The sequence below is a fragment of the Miniopterus natalensis genome, chromosome 12 (genome assembly GCF_054644295.1).
Source record: "Miniopterus natalensis isolate mMinNat1 chromosome 12, mMinNat1.hap1, whole genome shotgun sequence".
Lineage (NCBI taxonomy): Eukaryota > Metazoa > Chordata > Mammalia > Chiroptera > Miniopteridae > Miniopterus > Miniopterus natalensis.
In genome coordinates, this window is record NC_142092.1 from 39,332,715 (window position 1) to 39,356,800 (window position 24,086).

The 24,086-nt window shown below is 40.3% G+C and overlaps 1 protein-coding gene across 1 annotated transcript in view; it reads right to left on the bottom strand.

The window, feature by feature from the left end:
• Positions 1-24,086, bottom strand: part of PRUNE2 (prune homolog 2 with BCH domain) — a 205,300-nt gene that overhangs the window by 25,227 nt on the left and 155,987 nt on the right. The window contains exons 10-12 of the mRNA XM_087822707.1: positions 12,725-12,804; positions 10,189-10,389; positions 2,284-2,457 (exon numbers count right to left, since the gene is read on the bottom strand). Of these exons, the coding sequence (XP_087678833.1) occupies positions 2,284-2,457; positions 10,189-10,389; positions 12,725-12,804 (455 nt within the window). The remainder of the gene's footprint in view (positions 1-2,283; positions 2,458-10,188; positions 10,390-12,724; positions 12,805-24,086) is intronic.

The window sequence follows — 24,086 nt, forward strand, 5'->3', positions numbered from 1 at the left end:
ATTTGTTCCAGTACTGCTCTCACATACTGATATTCTCAACTGGTATGGACACTTGGTAAGGCCTTGTTTTCTCGTTAATTTATGCAACTCTTTTAATCACCCCCACCCCCCATCTTGCAGGTGCACAGAGCACAAACAGCCGGCACTTTTCTATTGGCCTGAGTGGGAAAACTTCCTTATAGCAAATGCAAGACACCAGAACAAGATCCATGTTCACAATGGAGTGCTGCTTTTAAATGCTCATCAGAAGCCCGGATGCCTAACTCAACAGACTGATAACTAAGGAGTATTGCTTTATCATCACTACAGTCTAAGAAAGTGGTGTGAGCTTCCAACGTAGGAGACAAAGCTTTGGCAAATTCAGAAGTAACATCTGAACAATCTTTACCTACAGAGCACAAAAGCTGTTCAGGGTGTAGGAGGGGGTGGCATCTCACTAGCGTGCTGGACAGGTGCAGCCAGAGGCACGCACATGCAGGCCAGTGCCTGGAGAAAGATGAGGCAGAGCCGGAGACAGGAAAGGTGGCTTTGTCTTCCAGGCAAACCAGACAGTCACACAGACAAAAACCGAGCTCGACAACACAGAACGAAGAGGAGCGAATGCCAAGGGGGGCAGGTGGCAGGGATGGAGGGCGCAGCAAACCGGGTTATCCCCGAGAAGTCAGCTCAGTTGTCACAAAGAACGGGACAGGCAGAAAAGCAGGGGCCTTTGCTGACCCTACCGTGCTGACGACAATCACTCTCTCCTAATTCAGGCATCAGACCCAGCCACCCAAGCCACGTGATTTTACTGTGGTGGACAGAACAAGCAGGTGGGTGTGCTGGAGGGGCAAGAGGTGTTAGGGCAGCGAAGCGGTGAGCCTGTCTTCATTTAAGACCAAGGGGGAAAAGCTTATAGGTATGATCCTTGTTCTGCCTTTTTTTTTTTTTACTTTTTAGAATGAGTACCTTTCATAGTCAGCTTTTGATTTGTTTTTATTTCCAAAAAACAAACAAATCCTACTCTCTTTGCCCCAGAAGGGTGGTGCAAAGGAGGTGTGGCCTTCTGGGAAGATCTGGGTGACATTCAGGTTGAGGTTTTCATCATAACAAAAGGTTGACTCAGTTGTCTGTCACCTTTAGGGCTGTCAGGCCAGCTCTCACTCTGAAGGGCTGCGGGAAAATTTCCCTCAGAGGAAACTGCCCCAGCCCCACAGCAGCTATCATGGGGACATATTGCCATTTCAGGTCACACAGTGAGGCAGGAAAAAGGAAGGTCATGGCCGAGGACACCTATCAGCATTTTCCTTCACTGTCATGGTTGGAGTCCCTGGGTGGTCAGATACTTACCCTACAGGGAGCAAAGCATGGGATGGAAAGTGGAAAATTTGCTGGTGGGGGGAAATTTGATTGAAAAAACAAAATGTCCTTCTGCTAGTTAGAAAACAAAAGCTGTAAGTCTGATGTCGTCCCAAGGAGCTTATTTCCCTGTCCTTGTAGAGGAAGAGAGAAGAATGCTTGCCTTGTCAGTGTACACTTTTCTGGAGCAGCTGAGTGTTAGGGCGGTGCCTCAGGACTGCAGGAAAGGGGTGCATGCAGCAGGAAAATAAACAAGCCCTTTATGCTTTCTGAAGTTGACCATGTAAAATGTGTTGCTTATGCTCTGACTTTTTGGGAATCCCAAATTAGTCCAGACTGCAGAGCTCCAAGAAAGCACTGGAAATACAAATCACAGCTTTTCTCTCTCCCTTGTCCCTCACTAAGCACCTGGAGGCTTTGGCAGGAGCTAGCTGTGGTCAGTCGTAGGTATAATGAGGTTTATAGAAAAGCCAGTTTCGGGTAGGGGGAAACAATGACAAGGCTGAGTCTAAAAAGGTTTCCTAAAGCTTCTGAAGAGGATTCGAAAGACAATTTTGTAATGAGAAGCAGCGTTACTGTAGTGATCTTACTACAGGCTATGGTGATATAGATCCAAAAACAATTCAGTTAAACCCTACAGCCAACCCAGATGAATTCTGAACAGACATTATTATATTGGACAACTATGGCTTTCAAGAAATTTGCACAGAAGATCATAGCGATCAGATCTGGGATACGAAAAGCATTTCTCACATTGGAAAGTAATTTTTGTATAGTAAGCTTTCCAATGGTTATGGAATTTAGTATGAAGTAATATATTTAGCTCTACAGTCCCCTAAACGTTGACTGCCCAATAGGGTCTTTGGGATGTCACTCTGCAGAGAACCCTAGTTTCATTTTCTAATGAAAATATATGGTTCCCAGATTCACACAAAGCTTGACTACCTCCATGAGAAATGACTCTCCTGTAGGGCTCGATGACCTTCATGTCAATCCGCTGCTCTTGCTCTCCAATCACCACTGTCCTCCACAGCCGGTTGTCCTCCCTCTCCTCTTCTGCCGTATATTCTGGAATAGACTCGGACTCTTGGCCAGAATCTTTGTTGGCTGTGGGATCCTCTGGAAATGAAGCACAGAGCCAGGCTGAAGGAGCAAGACCTTTACAGTTAAGGCAGTACAGCAAATAGCTGATGGAACTGCCTGTTTTGTATAACTCAGAGGTTAATACCATCCTGACCACATAAGGGACACTCAGTGAAGTCTGACGATTGACTGATTGAACAACCAAATCCTTTGCTAAGTCCAAGCAGAGGGTGAGAACAGATGCAGGGCTAGAGCTGTCCTGTGTCAATAGTGGTCCAAGAGGGTATAGGCTGGTACCAGCTCATACTTGATGATATAGGTTGAAGACTACAGACCTTTCTGATGGGGTAAAAGGCTATTTATCAGGCCCAGATAATCCTGTTTTCCTTGGACCACATTTCCTGGTGTATCGGAATGCTTAGAATCTTAGTATCTTGATGATACCATTGGCCTAGGCACCCCATCTTTAAGACTCTTATAATGGAGCCGAACCTCCTTCCCTACTGAGAGCACATCTGGACATAAATTTGATATACTTCTTATAGATTTTTCAAAATATGCTCCAGCAAGATTTTACAGTAAGCAAGAAAATAACTTCGTAGACCAGGAATGTTTCTAGGCCAAAAATTCTCAAGACTCCTATTTATGGGTGCATAAGGCTATAAAAAGGCCCACTGAGCATCTTGGGGGAGAATTTTACTCCCCACTCTGTGCATCCAGAAGAGGCAATCATGTTAAGGTTTTTAAAGGGTAAGCAGCAATTGTTTCTATTTTTACTTCAAGTACTAGCAGAGTTTTACAATTTGCCTTTGTAGGTTTAGGTAAATTAAAGGAAAAGGATTATTTATAACCTTTGAAATAATTCTGTAAGATATTATCTATCTTATTTTTCCATTCAAGGAAATGACCTTTGATTTACCTGTAGCCTTTTTATGGGGCTTTGATAATAACAGCACTACTTTGTGCCAGGCACAGAAGTGGGTATTACGCTAGACATGACACTAATGCAGAAAATAATAGTAATGGTTACTTCAGGTCACAGAAAGCAAACATAGTCAGACCCTTACCTTTTCCCCTCTCCTAGGCTTCCATGTTGTAACCTGAACGCGTGATTGCCTCATTCTGGTTTATTTCACTATGAGGCTGTGAGTTTCTTGGCCTAAGAAATTCTGCCCAAATTACTTTTAATATTCATCTCTACACTTAGCTTGGAAACCTGCAGAGTACTCAATAAAAATGGGGAGGGTGAGTGGGTAAATCAAGCTTGGACAAATTCCTGGAAATATAGGTAATCTGTGAGGAAGCTACAACAAAGCCATTACATTCTGGAAGATTCCATGAGATACATTCAAACATGTCTAACTACCTGCGACTTAGAATAATAAAATGAAGTCCAGTTGGGAAGCAATCCTAGGTTTTTCTGCCAATACTAACAGCTACCACCACCTACAGAGCCTTGCCTCACTCTGGCTTCCTCTGTGTTCCCACCAACGCTCAGCAGCTTACTAAAGATGGGAAGCAGCAACCTTTGGCTTCAGATCAAACACTCTGTCACTTGTACAAATTCAGCCATCTGCGTATGGGATCCTTTCCTGCTTCTCCCTTCCGACTTGGGTTAGGGCTCTTGGATGCTCATCTTAGCTCCCTTCCTGGGCCCCTGTTTTCCATCTGGTCTCTGTGCCCTCAGAACTCTGGGCTCTGATGTGGGTTTGTCTTTTGATGCTCCTGTACACACAGGCTCTTCCCTGCGATGAACTCGCCATCCACCGAGCCCTCTTCATCCTGCCTGGGACTTTTTGGCCTGCTCTACATTGCCCTGATGATCTGTGTGAGGTTCTTCGGTTTTCTGCATGCTTTAATGAGGCTTCTTCCTTAAAAAGTTTTGTACACTGTATTCTTTTCTCTGATTATAAAAGTAAAACACACTCACAAAAGTACAAGCAATACAGAAATTACGCATGAAAACAACAAAAATCTCTGATGCCACTCTCACTCATTGTTTGATATGTATCCTTTCTGTGTGCATGAGTGCACACATGCCTGTTCCCCTTCAAGTATGTGATTATTCCAGATATCCTGCATGTTCTCCACACACTGTTCTACACTGTGGTCCTCTTTAATAATATCACATAGGCTTCTTTTTGTCTCAATGTATATAAATTCTGTTTGTTTTAAAAGTAGCCTTAGAGTTCTTCTTGCAAGTGGCCAGAGGTGACGTCACCTTCAATGGCTCACTAGTCACTTGGCCCAGAGAACCCCACGAAGTCATGCACATCAGCAGGTTCAGGTCTTCACGTTCACTTTAAGAACACTTGTGAAACTGCCCAGGCCATCAAGCGTATGCATATTCGAAAAGCCACCAAGTATCTGAAGGATGTCCCTTTACAGAAGCAATGTGTGCCATTCCGTCGTTACAACGGTGGAGTTGGTAGGTGTTCCCAGGCCAAGCAGTGGGGCTGGACACAGGGTCAGTGGCCCAAAAAGAGCGCTGAGTTTTTGCTGCACATGCTTAAAAATACAGAGAGTAACGCTGAACTTAAGGGTATAGATGTAGATTTTTTATGTTTTTTGATTATTGTATCATAATAAGAAAGGACACCTCTCCCTTAGGAGTAGGTATATATACACACTAATTTCCCTACAGTTTATTTTTAAAAAACAACAACAGTATTATTAATAATTTTAGTATAAAAGTTTGAGGCTGGACCTTTATATGAAATGTTATTGCTGATGTTCTGGGGGGTGAGAGCTGGCCAGCTGCTGGGGTTCCTCCTCCTTCCCCACCTGAGGGCTGGTGTAAACGGGCAAAAAAAAATTATTTAAGGGCTAGGGAGGGGTACAGTAAATTCTCCTATGGTGCTCACTTTTAGGGTCCACAATATAAGCTAGTAATAAGTAAAGCTAGCTTTATTTACTTCCTTGAATTAACAATATCCTCCTGATCTTAATAATAATACTTCTGTTATAACTATAAATTACTATCCTCCCACTAGCCAGCATTTTTCTCGCTATTTTGAAAACTTCCAGGTCTCCCTTAACTCTCTGTCCCTAGGTCCCCCAGATTTAATTTTTGCTATCATGCCGTCTCCACTAAAATATGCTTAATTTTCTTTGTTTCCTTTTCTCAACAATCAATTTTTCTCTCTGGCGACTGTTGAAGTCAACTAAGCCATGGTACACAGGGGAGAAGTCACCTGGAACATTTTCTCCCGTGTTTTGTGAAATGATTTAGTACCCAAGCCCCTGAATGTCCTGTGCTATACAGACCACGGTGAGGAATCCACCATTGGTGTCATTAGGGACTAATGAGAGAGGACGTCAGCGGTGGCCTTTCAGTTGGGGACCTACATCTAGGGAAGGTGACTAGCTGTCTCTATTGAGATCTTGCACTGATCATGTAAATAATCTTAAAAGACATTATATTTAAACTTTTTCTTGTTAGAGGAAAGACATCCTGTATACAGTCTACAAGTCCTTAAAGTTTTGGGGGGACAAAGGGCAAGCAAGCAATAACTTTGAATGTAAAAAGTCAGTGTACAACAGTACAAAGAAAAATCATCCTTGTAGACCACACCATTAAGGTGTGAGTGGATAAAATAAAATGACCTTAACACTTGGTTAGTTTATATGCAGAGTTAAAACAGGGAATTGATTCTATAAGCTGGTTGCCTGAGGCTGTGAAAACAGTGGAAGACAGTAGGCAGGGAAGGTAAATGAGGTGACTTCCTGGTAATCTGGGGGAAATGTTGGGGTCCCTTAATTCACAGAGAAACCGTCATTAGGGCTTAGTTTTAGAAAAGGTAGCTTAAATGAGGTTGCTAAACATGACTTAGGAAGAAAAACTATAGAAGCACATGAACATTTCTTATAACATTCTTATCAGAAATATTCAGGCTAAAATTATTTATCATTTTTCCATTCCCTTACGAAATGCCTTTGCTGAGATCTGAATTATGGTAAAAATAACTTTGCAGTTGGTTTGGAAAACAGAAGTAGGTCATCATCCTTTCTGGCCTTTGGATATATTGAAGTTTCTAAGATTAGTATAATATAGCATTAAAAAGAAAACTCAGATTTTTCTTAATAGAAAGATTGACCTCCTAAGTCCTTCACTATCTACACATTTCTGATACCTTTGGCACTTGTAAATATCAAAGGAAATCCAACCTCAATTATATCAGTACTTTAAGTGATATTTTCCAACTATTTGGACACAATTATTAAAGAAAATTGCTTGGAAGTAAAGACCAATTTAACATCTTTTGATAGTGAAATTCAAAATTTTTTCATGAGCAAAATCACGTTGTGGAAAAATAACCTGGCAGTAATGTTGGTCATCAGCTACTGTGTAAAACAGGCAATGGCTTGAAAGTCCTTCAAGCACTTGGTAAAGCAAGAGCCCTGAAGTCATGAAAATTGCTGAATAAAAGGGTGAGTAGCCCTGCCAGGCGTGGCTCAGTGGTTGAGCGTCGGCCTATGACCCAAGAGATCGCAGTTCAATTCCCGGTCAGGGCACATGCCCGGGTTGAGGGCTCGATCCCCAGCCGGGGGTGTGCGGGAGGCAGTTGATCAATGACTCTCTCATCATTGATGTTTCTATCTCTCTCTCTCTCCCTCTCCCCTCTCTGAAATCAATAAAAATATATTAAAAAAAAAAGGGGTGAGTAAATGTGAGGGGGTGCTATCAGGCTTGGCTTCAGGTATGTTAGCCTAATCTAGTAAAAGACTCTCTCCTAGTCACTGTCAGTGTATTTGTGGAGAAGTAGCATGGCCCAGGAGTCAAGGAAAACAACTCAGGGCTTGGGTATTTACTGACACTTACTAGCTTGTGTCCTTAGGTAAATTACTTAACCTCTCTGTGCCTCAGTGTTCTCATCTTAAAATAGGGAAATAAATATCTATTCATAGAGTGGACATGAGAATTGACATAGTTAATATGTATAAAGTACCTAGCACAGATCCTGGCCCATAGTAAGCACCATGAAAGTGTTCATTAAATAGAATAAATTACTGAATAAGCACTTTCAGAACCTGTGCCTTAAAAACTCCAACTTTCTTTAGAATGTATACGCTAGTTCAAAATGCTCACACAAGAAGCCCCAAAACACATGCAGCTTTCAAGCATTTATTTCATCCTTTGGGACTAAAACATATTTCACCCCTTTTAACACAGTCAGCTATCCATGTCTACATGTTTATAAAATATAGCTATTCAGATATACTTTGTGTTTTCAATGTTGGATGTTTTTGTTTAAAACAGCGTCTAAACATTCATCTTTCATTTTAAAATCAGCGTGGACTTTAACATTCAAGTTCTATTCAAATTCCGTCCTTTGAATTTAAGACCCAAAAGTAGGGTTGTGGCTGTTAAACTGGCTCTTTCAGCATAAGTATCGACTGAAAAGAACTATGTCAGCAAGTGGCAGCCTTAATTACCAGTTTGTTCAGCCACTACCACTTTGCTTGGCAGTTTGACTATTTATAAAAATAAAAGCTTCAGATGCGGTCCGACGCAGCTCCCCAAGGCGACAGGAAAGCACAGCGGAGAGAGGGAGGGGCCTGCAGGGTCACGCCACAGCTGGCTTCTGTGGGACTGTAAATCAAGGCAAGCTTCTTACACATGAGCACATCTCGCAGGAAAAGGGCTGGGGCAGCTGGGCTGGGTGGAGTGGCTGGGGAGGAGCCCCTCACAGAAAAGGCTACGACTCTAAGGCTTTCTTTTGTCTCGTGTTTGTGTGTTTCAGCCTCCAAGCTCAGACACCCAGACAACTATAGAAATTCGAAAGTATGACAAAAATACAATAGAAAACCCCTACTTAAAACATCATAAACCATAGAACAAGTAGTTTAGCCACTTCCTTTTTTTTTTTTTAGCTTGAGGAGATAAAGCCTTCCTCTCTACAGCCCCTGATGGCTCAACGGCCATTGGTTGAATTAATTCAGTAATTTGATGAATTTCCTAATTATGTTCTGGTATGAATGACAGTGCTGGAATTAACATGGCTCTAAAAGTCATTTAAGAATGGTATTTCAATATATATATATTTTTAGCAAAGTTCTTTTATTTATTTGTTTATTTTTATTGAATTTATATAAACTAACAAACAAAGTAGAGACAGACTGATGGCTGTCAGAGGGGAGGGGTGGGGGGCTGGGGGAAAAAGGTGAAGGGATTAAGCAAAAACAGCAACAACACCTTATAGAGGGACAACAGTGCGGTGATTACCAGAGGGAAAGGGGAGCAGCGGGGTGAGGAGGGCAGGAGAGGGTAAGGGGAGGCTAAGTAGTGATGGAAGGAGACTTGGCCTGGGGTGGTGAACCCACAATACAATAATAATATTTCTTTTTAAGCGATTTTAAGAAAATTTTTTCTTTAATTTAAGAAAAATTAAGAAAACTTTTATTTTTAAGAAGAATTTTTAGAATATATCAAGGCACCAGCAGTGGCCAGTATTCTCTTACTTTCACATTCAATATGATAAAGTCAGAGAGTGCTATCCTGTAAAACAGAACAAACATGGTGCCGTTTTTAAAAGCAAGTGCTTTGCATTTGTACGTATTTCCTTTTTTTATTTTAAGAATTTCAAGATTTATTTTTTTAACTGATTTTATTGGGGTGACATTGGTTAACAAAATTATACAGGTTTCAGGGGTGCAATTCTATAATACGTCATCTGTACATTGCATTGTGTGTTTACCACCCCAAATCAAGTCTCCTTCCAACATCATTTATCCCCATTTTACTCTCTTCTACCCTCCCCCTATCCTACCCTTACTGTTGTCTATGAGTTTGTTTGTTTCTCTGTGTTTTGGGTTTTTTTGCTTAATCCCTTCAACATTTTCACCCAGCCTTCCAACCCCTCTCCCCTCTGACAGCCATCAGTCTGTTCTCTGTACCTATGAGTCTGTTTCTATCTTGTTTGTTAGTTTGTTTTGTTCATTAGATTCCATAACAAACCCTATTACATTAAACCAGAGAAAGAACTAAAATGAGATTGATGTTCACATTAGGAGTGTCTGTGTTCGATCCAGCAACTTTTTATTTCTCCCTTTTTATTCTTCTCTGAGATGGTGACACCTGATTAAGAACTGAATAAATAGAAGGAAACAGCCACATAAGAATCTGGGAGAAAGAACATTTCAGACAGTAGAGCTTGTACAAAGAAATTGGTAAGCTTTGATTTCTCTGCTTCAAACTATATCTTCCAGATTAAATTCTTTTTCTCTGCAAACCCAGCCCCAATTTTTTTTTTTATGACACAGCATGTGACAACCTTCCCTCAAACTCAGTGCCTAGCACAGGGTCTGGAATGGAGTAGGGGTTTAACAAAAGAGCAATGGCTACATGTGACCTTTGTCAAGCTCTAAACTATCAATCACACCCCTGGACGGCTTGGCTCAGCGGTTAGAGCGTCAGCCCGTGGACTGAAGGGTCCCAGGTTCGATTTCGGCCAAGGGCACATACCATGGTTGCAGGCTTGATCCCCGGCCCCAGTTGGGGCTCCTGAGGGAGGCAACCAGTCGATGTGTCTGTCTGTCTCTCTCTCCCTTCCACTCTCTCTGAAAAGCAATGGAAAAAATATCCTCGGGTGAGGATTAAAAAGTAATAATAAAATAAACTGTCAATCACAGCCACCTATGAGTTAGAAGCTTCTAGAAATCATAGAAAAGAGCCACCAGCAACAAAATGAGAGGTTTGTCATTAATGCCACTTAGATAATCTTTCACTTTCCACATAACTTTGGCCTTGCCAAGTTGGCAACTTACCATGCCCAGCGTACTCAAAAGAATCAGCTTCATCGGGGGTATCGAGTTCATCCACGTTGATATCGATTTCATCCGGACTGTCCAGGTTATCATCAGAGAGAACAGACCCTTCACTTTGGTCCAGAGAAAGATTGATATTTGGGGCTGTGAGCTTGATTCTCTGAGGATGAGTGTCATTAAGGTCCAGAGAATTAGGAGGTTCTAAAGAAGAAACAGAATAGCAACATCAGGTATTAGACCATACGCATGGCTGCCAACAGTGGGCATGGGTCCCAGTGGAACAACATATTTATTTATTTAAATTATTATTTTTTTTAATTTGTTTATTGATTTCAGAGAAAAGAAGGGAGAGATAGAAACATCAGTGATGAGAGAGAGTCATTGATCGGCTGCCTCTTGCATGTTCCCTACTGGGGATGGAGCCCGAAACCGGGCGTGTGCCTTGATCAAGAATCAAACCACCATCTCCTGGATCACAGGCCAATGCTCAACCTCTGAGCCATGCCGGCCACGCTGGAAAAATGTTTTTAAAGCCCTTTCAGCAAAAACAGACTTGCTAAAAAAAAAATCCTTATATAGGATTTGGACCCCCCTTCCTGACCAGCATGCCTCAGGGCTGCTTTGTCACAGCTCCATCAGCCCTGGCCATGTAGAAATATGAAGTGGGAACCTTTGCTAAAAGGGCAGAAAACTAGTTTTTAGAATTGCCCTGTTCAGATTTGAGAACTTGAAACTGATATTGAATTTTTTATGGTACATATTGTATAAGAAAGTTCAGCTTACATGTCTGATACTGGCTCATACAGACTCTATTCCTATGGAATGGAGGGTAAGAACTTTATCTGCTGTGTTCACAGATATTTCTCAAATACTTCAGCTTCTGACAACTCTGTGTATGACGTGCAGTGACCTTTCTTTAGCTGGCATTCTTGCTTTCTTTTTAGTAAAACTGAGGTATCCTCCCAGATTATATATATATATATTTATTAAGCAATCATTACCTCTCATGCCAATACTGTTTGTGATCGGTTCCCATACCTTAAGTGAGAGTCTTATGTTAAGGGTCATGGAAGTAGCTCCCACACTTTAATTGTAATGTGTATCTTGCCACTAATGTGCCATTCACTTAACAGAAGAGGAGCTGAAGAAGTAATTCTTAACCAAGTTGATCCCAACTAAACACTTCTAAAAAGAGAAATTTCAAGATTCTCTATCACAAAGTATTTTGAAGGCCATCTGGTATACCTCTCAATTCTGGAATTCAAATCTGGTCTTGACCTAAAGAAGTTAACACTGTTTCTTTGCCATTAAGATGTTCTGTATAGAACATCACCCAAACTATGTTCCATGTAATGTTTTTATGTATTAGTTTAAAAAAGTTTCTGGTGACCAATAAGTTTGAAAAACAATGGATTCTCAGAGTGGTACTATCCAGAAGAAATTTTTGTAATAATAGAAATGTTAAGGAATTGAAATAAAGATAGTGCAACTGAAGAACTGAACTTTTCAAATTTATTTTAAACTTTACTTAATTTAAGTAGCAACATGTGGCTAATTACTAGCATAAAGGATAACTATAACTTTAGTGACTTTATTATTCTAAAGTGCATTAGGAACCTGAAAGAGTGGAGTAGACATACAGTGGCTACCATGCTTACTTGGCCATAGGACACTTAAAAATAATTATCTCATGATGTCAGAGGGGTGGGGGTTGGGGGACAGGAAGAGATTAACCAAAGAACATATGTGCATCTATGCATAGCCCATGGACACAGACTATAGTATGGTGAAGGCCTGGGGTAGGGTGGGGGCTGGATGGAGGGGAGTAAAGGGAGGGGAATGGGGGACATCTGTAATACTGTCAACAATAAAAAATAATAAATTAAAAAAATAATTATGTCACAGGACTAGTATTTTGAAGAATTTACTTAAATACTTAGGAAAAAAAGAAAGAAATTGACTCCCTTCTTCCTACTCCATTTTAGGCATGGCTGATAAGGTCAGGATTCAGGATCTTGGTATGAACCTGAAGCTGGTACAGTGCAAATAAGTGTCCTTAGTACAGTGTTGAAGTCATGTAGACCGCAAAAGAAAATTTATAGTTCCTTTTTGAATATGCCTTGGGTTGTAAACCCTTAGAGTATAAGGTTTCTTTCCTGCTTGCTTTTTAATAATCAGATTACTGAGCCTTGACATCACATTTCTAATTTTAAACATTCTCACACAAGTATAAATTTGGTGAACTGAGATGTTAGTTAGAATTTGTTATGATGATATACAGTAGCCAGTTATCACAGGAAGTGAGAGCATTGACAGATAAGGCCATGATCCAGAATATAAAAGGTGGCCCGCACTAGTGAGCATCGACATTCAAGTCAGCTCTGAAATGAACCAAATTGAGCCTAACACCCTCTTCACACATATTTTTCCCCCTTTCTTCACAAGTTAGAAGCATAGGAAACGGTTCTCTCACTGAATAATGAAAATGTTTGAATATAGAATACCACTGAAGGAAATAAACAAATGCTCCTCTCACCAGGCCTCATGTCTGCAGCACTGGGGCTCAGCATTCCCTCCTTAAAGGGGATGTCCATTCCTACATCCTCTGACAGCGGTCTGAAAGAGAGCAAAGCAAAGAGTGTTCAAAGTTGTGTGGGGTTTAATTTTCTTTGAAAGGGAAACCCAGAGATTCCAGGATAACATTTTTAATTCACTTGGAATAAACCAAATACCATGGACACCAGTGTGACCCTGTGCATAAAGCATGTCACTCCTCCTGCCAGCTCACATAAGTAAACACACCCCAAGTAAAAAACTCAGACAGGAAAAGCAAATTATTAATAAAAGATACTTAAGAGGCTATCTAATATATATTTTTCAACAAGAAAGCAATATGTGTGCTTTGCAGTGAAGATAGACCTGATTTTGTACAGTTCTCTTCGTCTGTGTAAATTTGAGCATATTCCTTAGACAACTGTGGGCAGAGAAAAATATATTCTGCTGGCCTCACTTTCTTTATTTGTAAAATAAGATATACCACCTACCTCACTGAGCTGTTGAAAGATTAAGCAATGATGTAAAGTGCCTAAAATTCCTAAGAGGGCACCAACTAATGTCATTTTCCTTAATTCTTTAAAATTTAAAAATTCATTGTGGTTTATGTACTGGTGAAGATGGTACTAGTCACGAGTTACCATCTCTTCTCTCTAATCAATGCTGAGCCCGGGACCATTTATATTAGCCCACTTGGTAAGTAAGACAAGTGTAGGGGAACAGGGAAATACTGAGAAAAATTGTTACAAATTTATATGCTCTTGTAGGAAACTGACCACACTGTTTACAGTCGATTGCCCTTGACTTATTTTCATTTCCCGTCCCTCATTCAGTGAATTCCCATTTATCATGTAATATATTTGCCCTTTTTGTGGCTTCCACATAATTTCATTCATCTAGAGTGAATCCTTGTGATATAGGCACTAATCTAAATTTAAACACGATAAATCTTAGTATTAAAGTTCTAAATGTAGTCCCTCCCTTTACCTTTATTGAGACTTCTCTCCACTACAGTCTGAGTCCACCAAACATTTGGAGTTTACTTATGTAGATGATCGAGCTCTCCAGGATCTAATTCAAAACCCTTATTGTCAATAACACTATGATGAAAACAAAATCCTACATCTCTAATGATAACTGCACTTCTTCATTTATTCAACAAATACGTATTACGCGTCTGCTACGTGCTGAGAATATAGAGGAACAAAAGAGACCAGCCTCATTCTTGTGGTGGAGATGCGACAATGGGGTTTAAATAACGGTGACTATCACTAATAACTTAATGCTGTTTCCCAGCCCAAAGTAAAATGCCCATATCCATACGCATCAACCCCCAGACCCCTTCAAAAACATAACCTCAGGGAGTGTCTTTCCCAGTACATTTGCTGTGGCTTCTACTCTGTATGTTCTCCAAAATGAATCCTGCACCCTAACACAAAGACAGGGAGCAAGAGATTGGTGTGTGAGTCAAAGGCAACAACGCATTGGCAGGAATAAGACAATCTGTGCCAGACAGACACAGACACACCACACGGAGCAGCAGCAAACCAAACTGTTGGTAGAGGGGGAGTGCACTAGGCCCTAGTTCTGAAAGCCCTGGGACCCACAGGGATATATTAAAAAAAAAAAAAAAAAGAGTAAATGGTTTGCATTTCTCCTTCCCAACCAGAGGGTAAATAGCTTAAATCACACTGAGAGATTGATAACAGAAATCCAATTAGTGCCATTTGCCAATCACACCCAAGGACAGAAAAATTAAGAATAAACCTCATTTTGGTACATCAGCATAAAGTTGATGAATATTCCATTGATCCATCCTTAAGGACTCCCCGAGACCCCCAGCCTTTAAAACCCCTGAAAATGAAGGCCCCAGCGCTCGCTCTTCCCGCCCGCCCCCCAGGGGAGACTCCCGCGCTGTCTCCTTCCCCTCTCCGAGCGGACCCCATGAGGCTTGCAACCAGGGGAGCAGTGGGCATCTTGTCCTGGGCTTACCCCTGAACCTGTCTCCAAGGTTCTTTTCCCTCTCTGACTTCTCAGTGAACCAAAGCAGCCCAGCCTAGACGCTCCTGTTCTTCTGTGCCCTTCCTCATTTCACCGTCCTAAGTATATCTTTGCTTCGGTCAATAAATTCTTGCTTGCTTTTCTACACTTTGTCTCTTGATTGAAATCTTTTGCTCAGCAAGACAAGAACTGAGATCTCATCGTCTCCCAGGTAACATTTCCACTGTTAGTAATGATAAGCTGATTGACTCTCTAAGAAAATTAGCTATCTTTATGATTTAATGTAAATAAATAAATTAATTAAATTATTAAAAAAACACACAAGTGATTTACAGATCTCTTTCTTTAATCCATCTTTATGACTTTAAATGGTGATAATAAATACCTAACATCACAGTGACTGGAGAATATAATACATATAAAAGTGCTCTGTAAATTATAAAGCATTGAGTAAGTTTAAGGTATTACTTCCTTCTATTTTTAACATAATAGCTGGATCAGTGATTTAACTGAAGTACATGTCATCATTGTACAAAACATAATTAAGGTTGCTGTAGTTTGGGTATTAACCCAGGTAAGGGAAAATTTCAGTACGGTACCAATCCCCACAGAGCTTGTAAGTGCCACTGGACATTAGTGAATAGAGCCTTTGTCTCTCAATACTCCTTTTCAACAGAGCAGAAACCCTGTCAAGAAGGTGCTATAAAGCCAGAGGTGATCAGGGGGTGATCAGAAGAGAGGCACTCTCACAGGCTCATGGATATTGCAGAAGGGTGGGGACATTTTTAGGAAACCCCAGGGACAGAGAAGGAAGGCTGAACCCAAGTTGCACTGATTGTAAATACTCCAACCACATTCAAACATCAGGTCCATAAATATTTGTAGAAATGAAGCGCTCGAACAGAGCACTTGGTGATTGAACAGGATGGAATTTTACAATTGGTAATGGAAGCCTCTCAGGATCTGTTAGGTAACAAATCAGTCCAGTGTGAAGGGACGTATTTCCTTATCAAGCCACAGCAGCTACTTAATTTGGGGTTTTCTGTGTAGAGAATGGAGCCAGCTACCAGAGGCTGAGGGAGTTGTAAACACCCCAGTCTGACTCTACTCGGGCCAACCTCCCAAAGAGATGCTCAGCTCCACGTCTCCACCTAGAGGTCGGGTCCAGAACCATTGTTTACTGAATGGTTTATAACCGTTAGAAACCAAGTATTTCATCAACTATTTCTGGGTCTCGGCCTTTGGGGTACAGGGTAAAATTGTACTGTCCTGCTCTCTTGTGAAATTGAGGTCACCACATGACTTGCTTTGACAAATGAAATGAGAGTGGGAGTGGTAGATATCACTCCTCCGAAGAATTAGGAGCAAGTGCCTTGGATCTGAAGCCCCAACCAAAGTTCGTTGATATGTAAACAAGAAAGGAGTTTTTGTTGTGTTTTTCCCTGAGATGTTGAATTTCTTGTTACCACATCTTAATCTAGCCCATTCTGACTAGTACAGCTGGTCTTTATTGCTTGTTTTGAAGGGAATATCTGACTCATACTGTTATCCTATATCTGGATAACCCATTTCCCACAGTCTCAACCCAGGTTCAGGGTCATGGTGCACAGCTTCTTGACTGCATTGTTAAAGCACTAAAGACATTTTAAAAAGTAAGGACAAAAACTAGGAAGGGCATCAAGTGCTCTTAGTTATTCCATAAACATGAGTATTAATATATCAGCTTTATGGTTTTTTCATAGCCATCTAGCACTTACACATTTGCTTAATACTTTTTCTTTAAGTTGATTTATTTTAGTTAATTAGGATTATTTTGAAAGGAATGTTTATATCACTCGTGTTTATGGAAATTAGAATCACTCACCTAAAAAATAATCATATAAATTAAATATAATAAAAATAAAATAATGCTATTAAATTCAATGTAGAACACCCTGGGATCTCATTCTGAGACTTTCTCTCTTTGCTAAAAAGTGTCTGTCAGGGTATAATACCATTTACCATCATAAATACAAAGAAATTCTGTATAAGATAGAATGCCCAAAAAGTATTTAATACATTTCCAAATTTGAAAAAAACAAAACAAAACAAAAAACACACACAAGAGAAATACCCAGAGGCCAGAAATAAAGAGTTATTCTAAAAAGCTCATGAGAAGGTAGCCCACGGGTCTTTGGATTGGACATAGGCCTCAGGACCCCAAAGCAGAAGCGATCTCCAGGTATGAGAAGAAAAGCTTAGACCTGAACTTTCTAAATGAGGCCTTGAACCTTAAAGAACTGCCTCCATAATGAAAAGGGGGGAGAAGAAACTCTATCCTTTGGCCTTGGAAAGCACAGTCCACCTGAAATCCTGGGTGGAAAATAAAAACATGAGAATCAGACACTAACGGTGTATCAAGCATGTCTCAATTTATATTACCTGAATGGTGCAGGAAACTCAAGTCAAGAAATTAAAATTAAAATTAAAACTCATCTAGGACCACTGAAGGCCTAGACCCAGCCCTAGGATTCCAGAAGAATCAAATGATGACCACTTGGTAGCGCTACTTTTACAATCTAGAATTCACTGAAAATCTACTTAGAAGAAAAATAAAACCCTCAGAAAAATAAGCTCCTACCAAAATACAACCCCCCTTCAAAACCATAAACTACACTAGAAAAGAAACACTATGAGAGATTGCCAGCAGATGCAGTAAACAGAAGAATTAACAATAAAAGTCCTACAAAAACAATATGAAAGAGATTGTAATGATTAAAGAGTAATTTTTAAACCTTCATTGTGATAAGCAGTGAGATTTGGGGTGTTTGTCCTAGTAGGTAGTGTTACCCTGAAGAGTCATGCTGCTTAAAGAAGGGATATCTGAGCATAATGATGCAGAAGCATTGACCATAAAGTGAAATAAAAAGATAAACCAGAAATACTAACCACAGGAAAGCAAGAATCAACAACATTAACGTCAAGTAAAAGAATGCATTTTAATGATAAGAAAGTTATTATTTTATGATAAAAAGACTAATTGAGAAGATGTAATAATCCAGAGCTAATATGCTTTTAACAACATAGCCTAAAAATAAATAAAACAAAAACCGAATATAAGTTATAAGGAGAAATGCATTCCATGGGAGAAAATTTGAATATGCTTCTCAAGAATTTATAAATCAATCTGAAAAAATGCTTAAGAATATAGGAGATCTGAGCAGTGTAATGATAGAGTTTGATTTAATGGACAGATTTGCACTCAAAAATACACAATTTTTTCAAACTCACAAAAACTGACTATCTAGAATATCTCATGAAATACCAAAAGTCAGTATTACATGCAGCATGTTCTTGGACTTCTGAGCCATATATCTAAAAATCAATCATGAAAAGACAGTTTGAAAACTGGAAAACACACTTACAAGTAACTTAACAATAAAGCCCTATGTATCAAAACTTACGAAAGCAGCTCGAGAAATTTCTGGAGAAAAAGAAATACCTTAAATTCAGATATTAGAAAATAATGGACTGAATGAGCTAAGAGTTCAACTCAACACAGGAAGCTGGAAAAACCATGCTCTTATATGAATCAATGTTGTTTATACTAACGAACATGAATCATGAAGACCACCAAGCAGAGGAACGGTGACATAACAAGCATTCTCCAATTTGAGAACGGATCCCAAGCATATTAGTAGATTTTTATGTTTCTGGTACTTATGCTTCTTAAGAAAGAAGCTAGCATGCAGTGGCACGGGAGCCCCAACCCCATGGAGGAAGGACTGCAAACACAAAACGTCGGGACATAGTTAAATGCACCTTCCTGCCTTTAGACCAAGTGCAGAGGTACACACATTCTACATTTTACATCCTTCCAGCATTTTTTAATCTGGAGGGATGTGTTGTTGAAGGATTAGCCTTGCCTGAGCTCAGGTTCTTTTTAATAGGAAATGAGCAGTGAACCAAGACTTGGCATGCACACACACACACACACACACACACAGCATTTCTAGATGGTAATGCTTCCTGACAGGCATGTACACCCAGCAGCCCTTTGGGGCAACTAATCATCCTTATGAGATTGGCAACTAAAAAAACACAACTCCATAGAAGTAGGGTAGCAGGTTAAAATGTTAATTGTTCTTTAGAAAAATACTGGATGGTTGTGCTGCTATATTTTGGGAAAATGATTACATAAAGAGAAAGTTCCTTTATGTCAGGGTTCCTAAAATTCTCTTGGCTTCCCTCTAGTCCAGTAAGATACACTGAGCTGATAAAGCTAATTTCTCTAGAAATGGAAATAAAGAGAAAAAAGAAAAAACAAACAAAACCTTCCATGAGGCACTTGCCTTCCTTTGTTAAGTACATAAATTATCCCTCTAAAGCCCAGTGGTTGGAGGATTGCCATTTCAGGATTCTTGTCTGATAAAGTAGGCTGCACAATTCAAAGTAAGAGTATGTGGCACTCTGTAAACCGTAGGGCACTTATCAAATTACTCAACTAGGAGGCAAGACTGGGTTTCACACTCGGCTTAATCAAGCTGTTACCAAGGGAAGGATGGGAGCTTAGGTCCCACAACAAACAGAAAGCTGGGGTTGAGCCCATGAAATGAGGCCTTTGGCAACAATTAGCTACCCGGTTGAGCCTCACTCACCCTAGAACAGAAGTGCTGTCGCCCCTAGAAGTCAGCCGCTGAGGCACATAAAGAAGGAGGTGACAGTAAGGAAAGCAGAAGACAGTAAACAAAAGGAAGCCTGGCACTGGGCACTCACCCACTTACTACATTCTCTGGGGATTTTTCAAAAACACATACCATAGCCATCTGTTCTCAGAGGAGAAAGACACGATGCTATCTCCTTACCCAGGGCTGGATTCTAAAAATCTGCAGGTGGCAAAAATCACTTGCAGTACAAATGACCCTTGGGTAAGTTCTTGAATTGCTCCCTGAACTGTAGCACATGCAGTTTTGTGTATAAAATTCTTTACAGGAAATCTTACGAACACTAACATTTGAGGACAGCGAACAGGAATAGAAGGAAAGCCTAAATACCGTTCAAACCATTCGCTTTTCAGATCATAATGAAATCCTTGGTTGTAAATGGGGGATGCATGGAGGGCAGGCACTCACAATGCTTAGCATGTGGTGGAAACAACTAAAAACCTTTGGAACAAACACCTTTATTTAGAGACGCGAAGATGCCCTGCTCTTCCTGAAAATGCTCCTCATTCTCACTGCATATTGGAACCTGATTATCAAAATTCTCTACCAACAAATAATTTTTGATAATTTTCTGAGAAAACATAATTTAGAAATGTTATGTGACTCTTATAGATGTGATTTACAAAGAAGTAACTACTATAAACTTAATACGTAAAGTTGGCCCAGTGTACATTCTGCTGTGCACCTCTCCCTTAGCAATACAAGCTCCTTAGGACAACCTTATGAGCAGGTAGGGGGGGCGAGGCTAAGCAGGGGTGAGGTTCTTAAGAAGGGAGGGGAAGAGAAGTTTGTCTTCAAGACTGAAGATAAGCGCTGCCCGTTGGGGACCCCTCTCTCTGTGGCTGGAGCTTTGGTCTCTCCTCTCCCTCAAGAAACTTTTGCTTTCCCTTGAAAAAAAAGACTGAAGATAAGTCTTCAGTGCCAGGTAGAAGTCTCAGCACAGGCCCCTGCCCCCCTGCCTGCCTCTCACTTCAGCAGCTCAAGCCACCCGGAATTTCTCCTTGGTGCAGACCAGTCTGTAAAGGCCTCCATGCCCTACTCTCCTGCCCAAGGAAATATGCTCACAAGGGTTCCTCTCCCCTAACAGAGCAATGCAAATGGCTGCACCATTTAGATTTCTTTTCTTCCCATAGTCACTAAAGAGCAAGGACAATCTGGCACCAGCACCAGAAATACGAAGAAAAGGCACCTACATAGATGCTCTTCCAGCTGCTGCTCAAGCAGTTATATCTGCTGACCCACAGGGCGTGGTGGAGCGCTTTAGTCTTTAACTTCTCTAGAGCTAGAGTCAGCACAGTTTTTCTAGAAAGGGCCAGATACTAAATAAGTTAAGTTTTGCAGTCTCTGTCACACTACTCAACTCTGTTGTCCCACAAATTTAGCCATAAACAATATATAAATGAAAAAGTGTGGTTGTGTCCCAGTGAAACTTTAGGTACAAAAATAGGCGGTAGACTGGATTTGACTTGGGGCCCTACTTTGCTGACTCCTGCCCCAGATTAAAACAACTTGAATAAATTTTCATTTCTCAAAGTTGGATGTGTTTTGAAAATTGTGAAGTTTTAATATTATATGCAAGTGGCACCCCCAAATGTGGTTGTGTGAGTAAGTGTATAAGTTAACGATAGTTTAGGGCTGTATTTATCAAAATTTAAATGAGGTTAACACAGAATACTCACAGATATATACCAAAGATATATGTAAAATATGTTTACTGTAAAAAAAAACCACAACTTTTTTTTTGAGCAGTATGAATTTGATGATGATACAAACATGAAATAGTTTAAATTTTCTCTAATCACTTCTATCCCAACTGTGCTATGTTGACTCTCCCTTCCCCACTTCATGCTCTCTTGTCACTTTCAGTTATTAAAATCCAATTCAGTAAAAAACCACTAATTTCTCTGGCAGTTATAAAACAGTCACGGGGATGTAAAGTACAGCATAAGGAATACAGTCAATAATATTGTAATAACTGTACGGTGTCAGGTGGGTACTAGACTTATTGGGGTGATCACTTTGTAAGTTATATAAATATCTAATCACTATGTTGTACACCTGAAACTAATATAATATTGTATCTATAATTTAAAAATAAAAATAAAATTAGAAAAATAAAAAAGGTAAAAATAAATAAAGCTACTAATTTCTCATCTTAAAATCGTATCTCTTTCACTCTCCTCCTGGTGCTGGACAAAGTTGTACCTTAGAGAACTCAGGACAGGATGGGCTCTTCAATCCCTCCTCTTACTCCAGCATCTGAGATCTGAGAGAAGAGGCCAGGTGGGTGGGTGAAGTGGGGCTGGGGAGAAGCTGGACTGTTTTTTCATTCCTCTTCCCTGTCTGGACTTGGGGAGAGGGGTTGGTTCTCCCTAACCCCCTCCCGCTGTTCATCCTTGTATAAGTTCCTTGAGGGCCGTGGGGCGTCCCCAGGCCCTTTTCTCTGATCCAGGAGATCTGTCTTGACTCCCATCTTCAGCCTGCCTCGGGCCTTTTCACCTTGGTGGTGTATTAGTCTGCTAGGACTGCCAGAACAAAGTACCACGGGCTATGTGGCTTAAACAACAGAGCTTTATTTCCTCACAGTTCTGGAAGCTAGAAGTCCGAAATCAGAGTGTCAGCAAAGTCTCTTCTGAGGTCTCCCTCCTTCTGAGGTCTCCCTCCTTCTGAGATCTCGCTCCTTCTGAGATCTCCCTCCTTGGTTTGTAGATGGCCATGTTCTCCCTGTGTCTTCACGTGGTCATTCTTCTGTTTCTGTGTCCTAATCTCTTCTTATAAGAACGCCATTCACATCAGATTAGGACCCTACCTTTAATGACCTCATTTTAACTTAATGACCTCATTAAAGGCCCTGTTTCCAAATACAGGGAGTTAGGACTTCCACCTCTGAATGGGGGGCGGGGGGCATGATTTAGCCCTTTACAGGTGGGGTGCTTCAAAATGGCTCAAGCACACCACTGTCCAAGGGAGTCACTGCACTCACAGGACACCTGTGCCACCCTGCTCCACTGTACGGTGCAGTCCACCCCACTGCCTCCTTCTCTCATGTGCTTTTCATTGGCTCGGGCAGGATCAGGACAGATCTACAAGTCTGCTGCCTTAGCAGACGTCCAACTGGGATTGAGATACCTTAACTTGTGGAAGGTATTCTGCGTCTCTGCCTGTGACCCTCTTGGAACAAGTGAGGACTTGGCTTTGGAGGGCCAGGAAGAGACTCTCTCCAGTATTCCTCACCGGCAACGACTCTTGATAACGCCTTCGCCGTCCTCCTCCCAGTCTTCTGCTCATATAGGATAGGGTGATGGTTGAATTTAGCCAACTTGAGTCACTTTCTCAAAGGCCTTGGGAGAAGCATCTAAGTCAATTGTTGAAAACTTCTAGCCATTTCTCTTTGGGATACAGAGTACTATGTACTATTTTGCCTTCAGCCTTGGACCTAGTTATTTATTCATTGGCTACAAGAATTTTTCCACTCAAATCATTGTTTTTTACAAAAATATAAGGAGTCCTCTAAATACTCATCAATAGGGGAGTAGTTAAATATAGCATGAACTTCATTATGGTATGTCAATGCAAAAAAAAAAAAAATTCTAAATGTATTGACATGGAATGACATCTAAGATATATTTAAAAAATAAACCAAATTACAGGGTGGTATTTTAAAATGATATATCTATGCACATTTATACATAGTTTTAGGTATAAATAATATTTAGAAAGAATAGAAATATACTATTAAAAGTGTTTTCCTATATGGAATAGGCATGGGGAGAGAGGAATTTTTATTTTTGTTCACTTACTTTTCTGTGTTGTTTCAATTTTTAAAACATAAGTATGTGCAACATTTAAAAATAAAGTGGTAATTTAAATATAGTAAGATTCTACAAGAGTTTCTAGAAATCTTCACTTGGACAAATTCAAGTTAACATTAGAAAAAATTAAGTGCTTAGTAAGTAGTAATTTCAGCTGTTTATAAGTAGCAATATTATGCTGTCACATCTGACTGCCATATTATCAGGGCTCTTGAATGTTTTCCAAAATAAAGTGTAGGAAGCAGCAGGTGTAGCAAAGCACATGAGCTGAAATGTTAGCATCACCGGAGAAAGGCGGAGAAGCCCAGCCTTCGGTGAGCCGATCATGAAGGAGGTGCCACTACCCCTCTGGCCACGCGTCTATCATACTCGATCATCCTCACAAGTGTTTTTTGAAGGCCTGATCTGGGCAAGCAGTGGGGATATAGAAATAAATAAGACTCAGCCGCCACCTGCTCCTCATGGCAGTTGCTGCAATAGGTTGTTTTAAATTTATCCAATTGCACCCTTGTTTTTCCATAAATGCATGCTTTTTTTGGTTCCTCTTTTCCAATAACCTAGCCTTTTCACTTTGCTTCCTTTCACTGTTTCTTTGTTTTCTTAGATTCACTGCTTTCTGTTTTTCAGTTTTGGATTTTGTTTCTTTAAAAAAAAAATTCTTCCTGTTTTTCACTTCTGAAAATTTCACTATTTCATTTATATTCTTTTTTTTTTTTTTTAAAGAAAAAAAACCCTCCTTAATCCCATGCAGTATCTCTCTGACTCCAAAAGTCTTTATACTTTTGAAATTAGCAATGTTTTTTGATGGCATCCCTAGAGCATCCTTTTC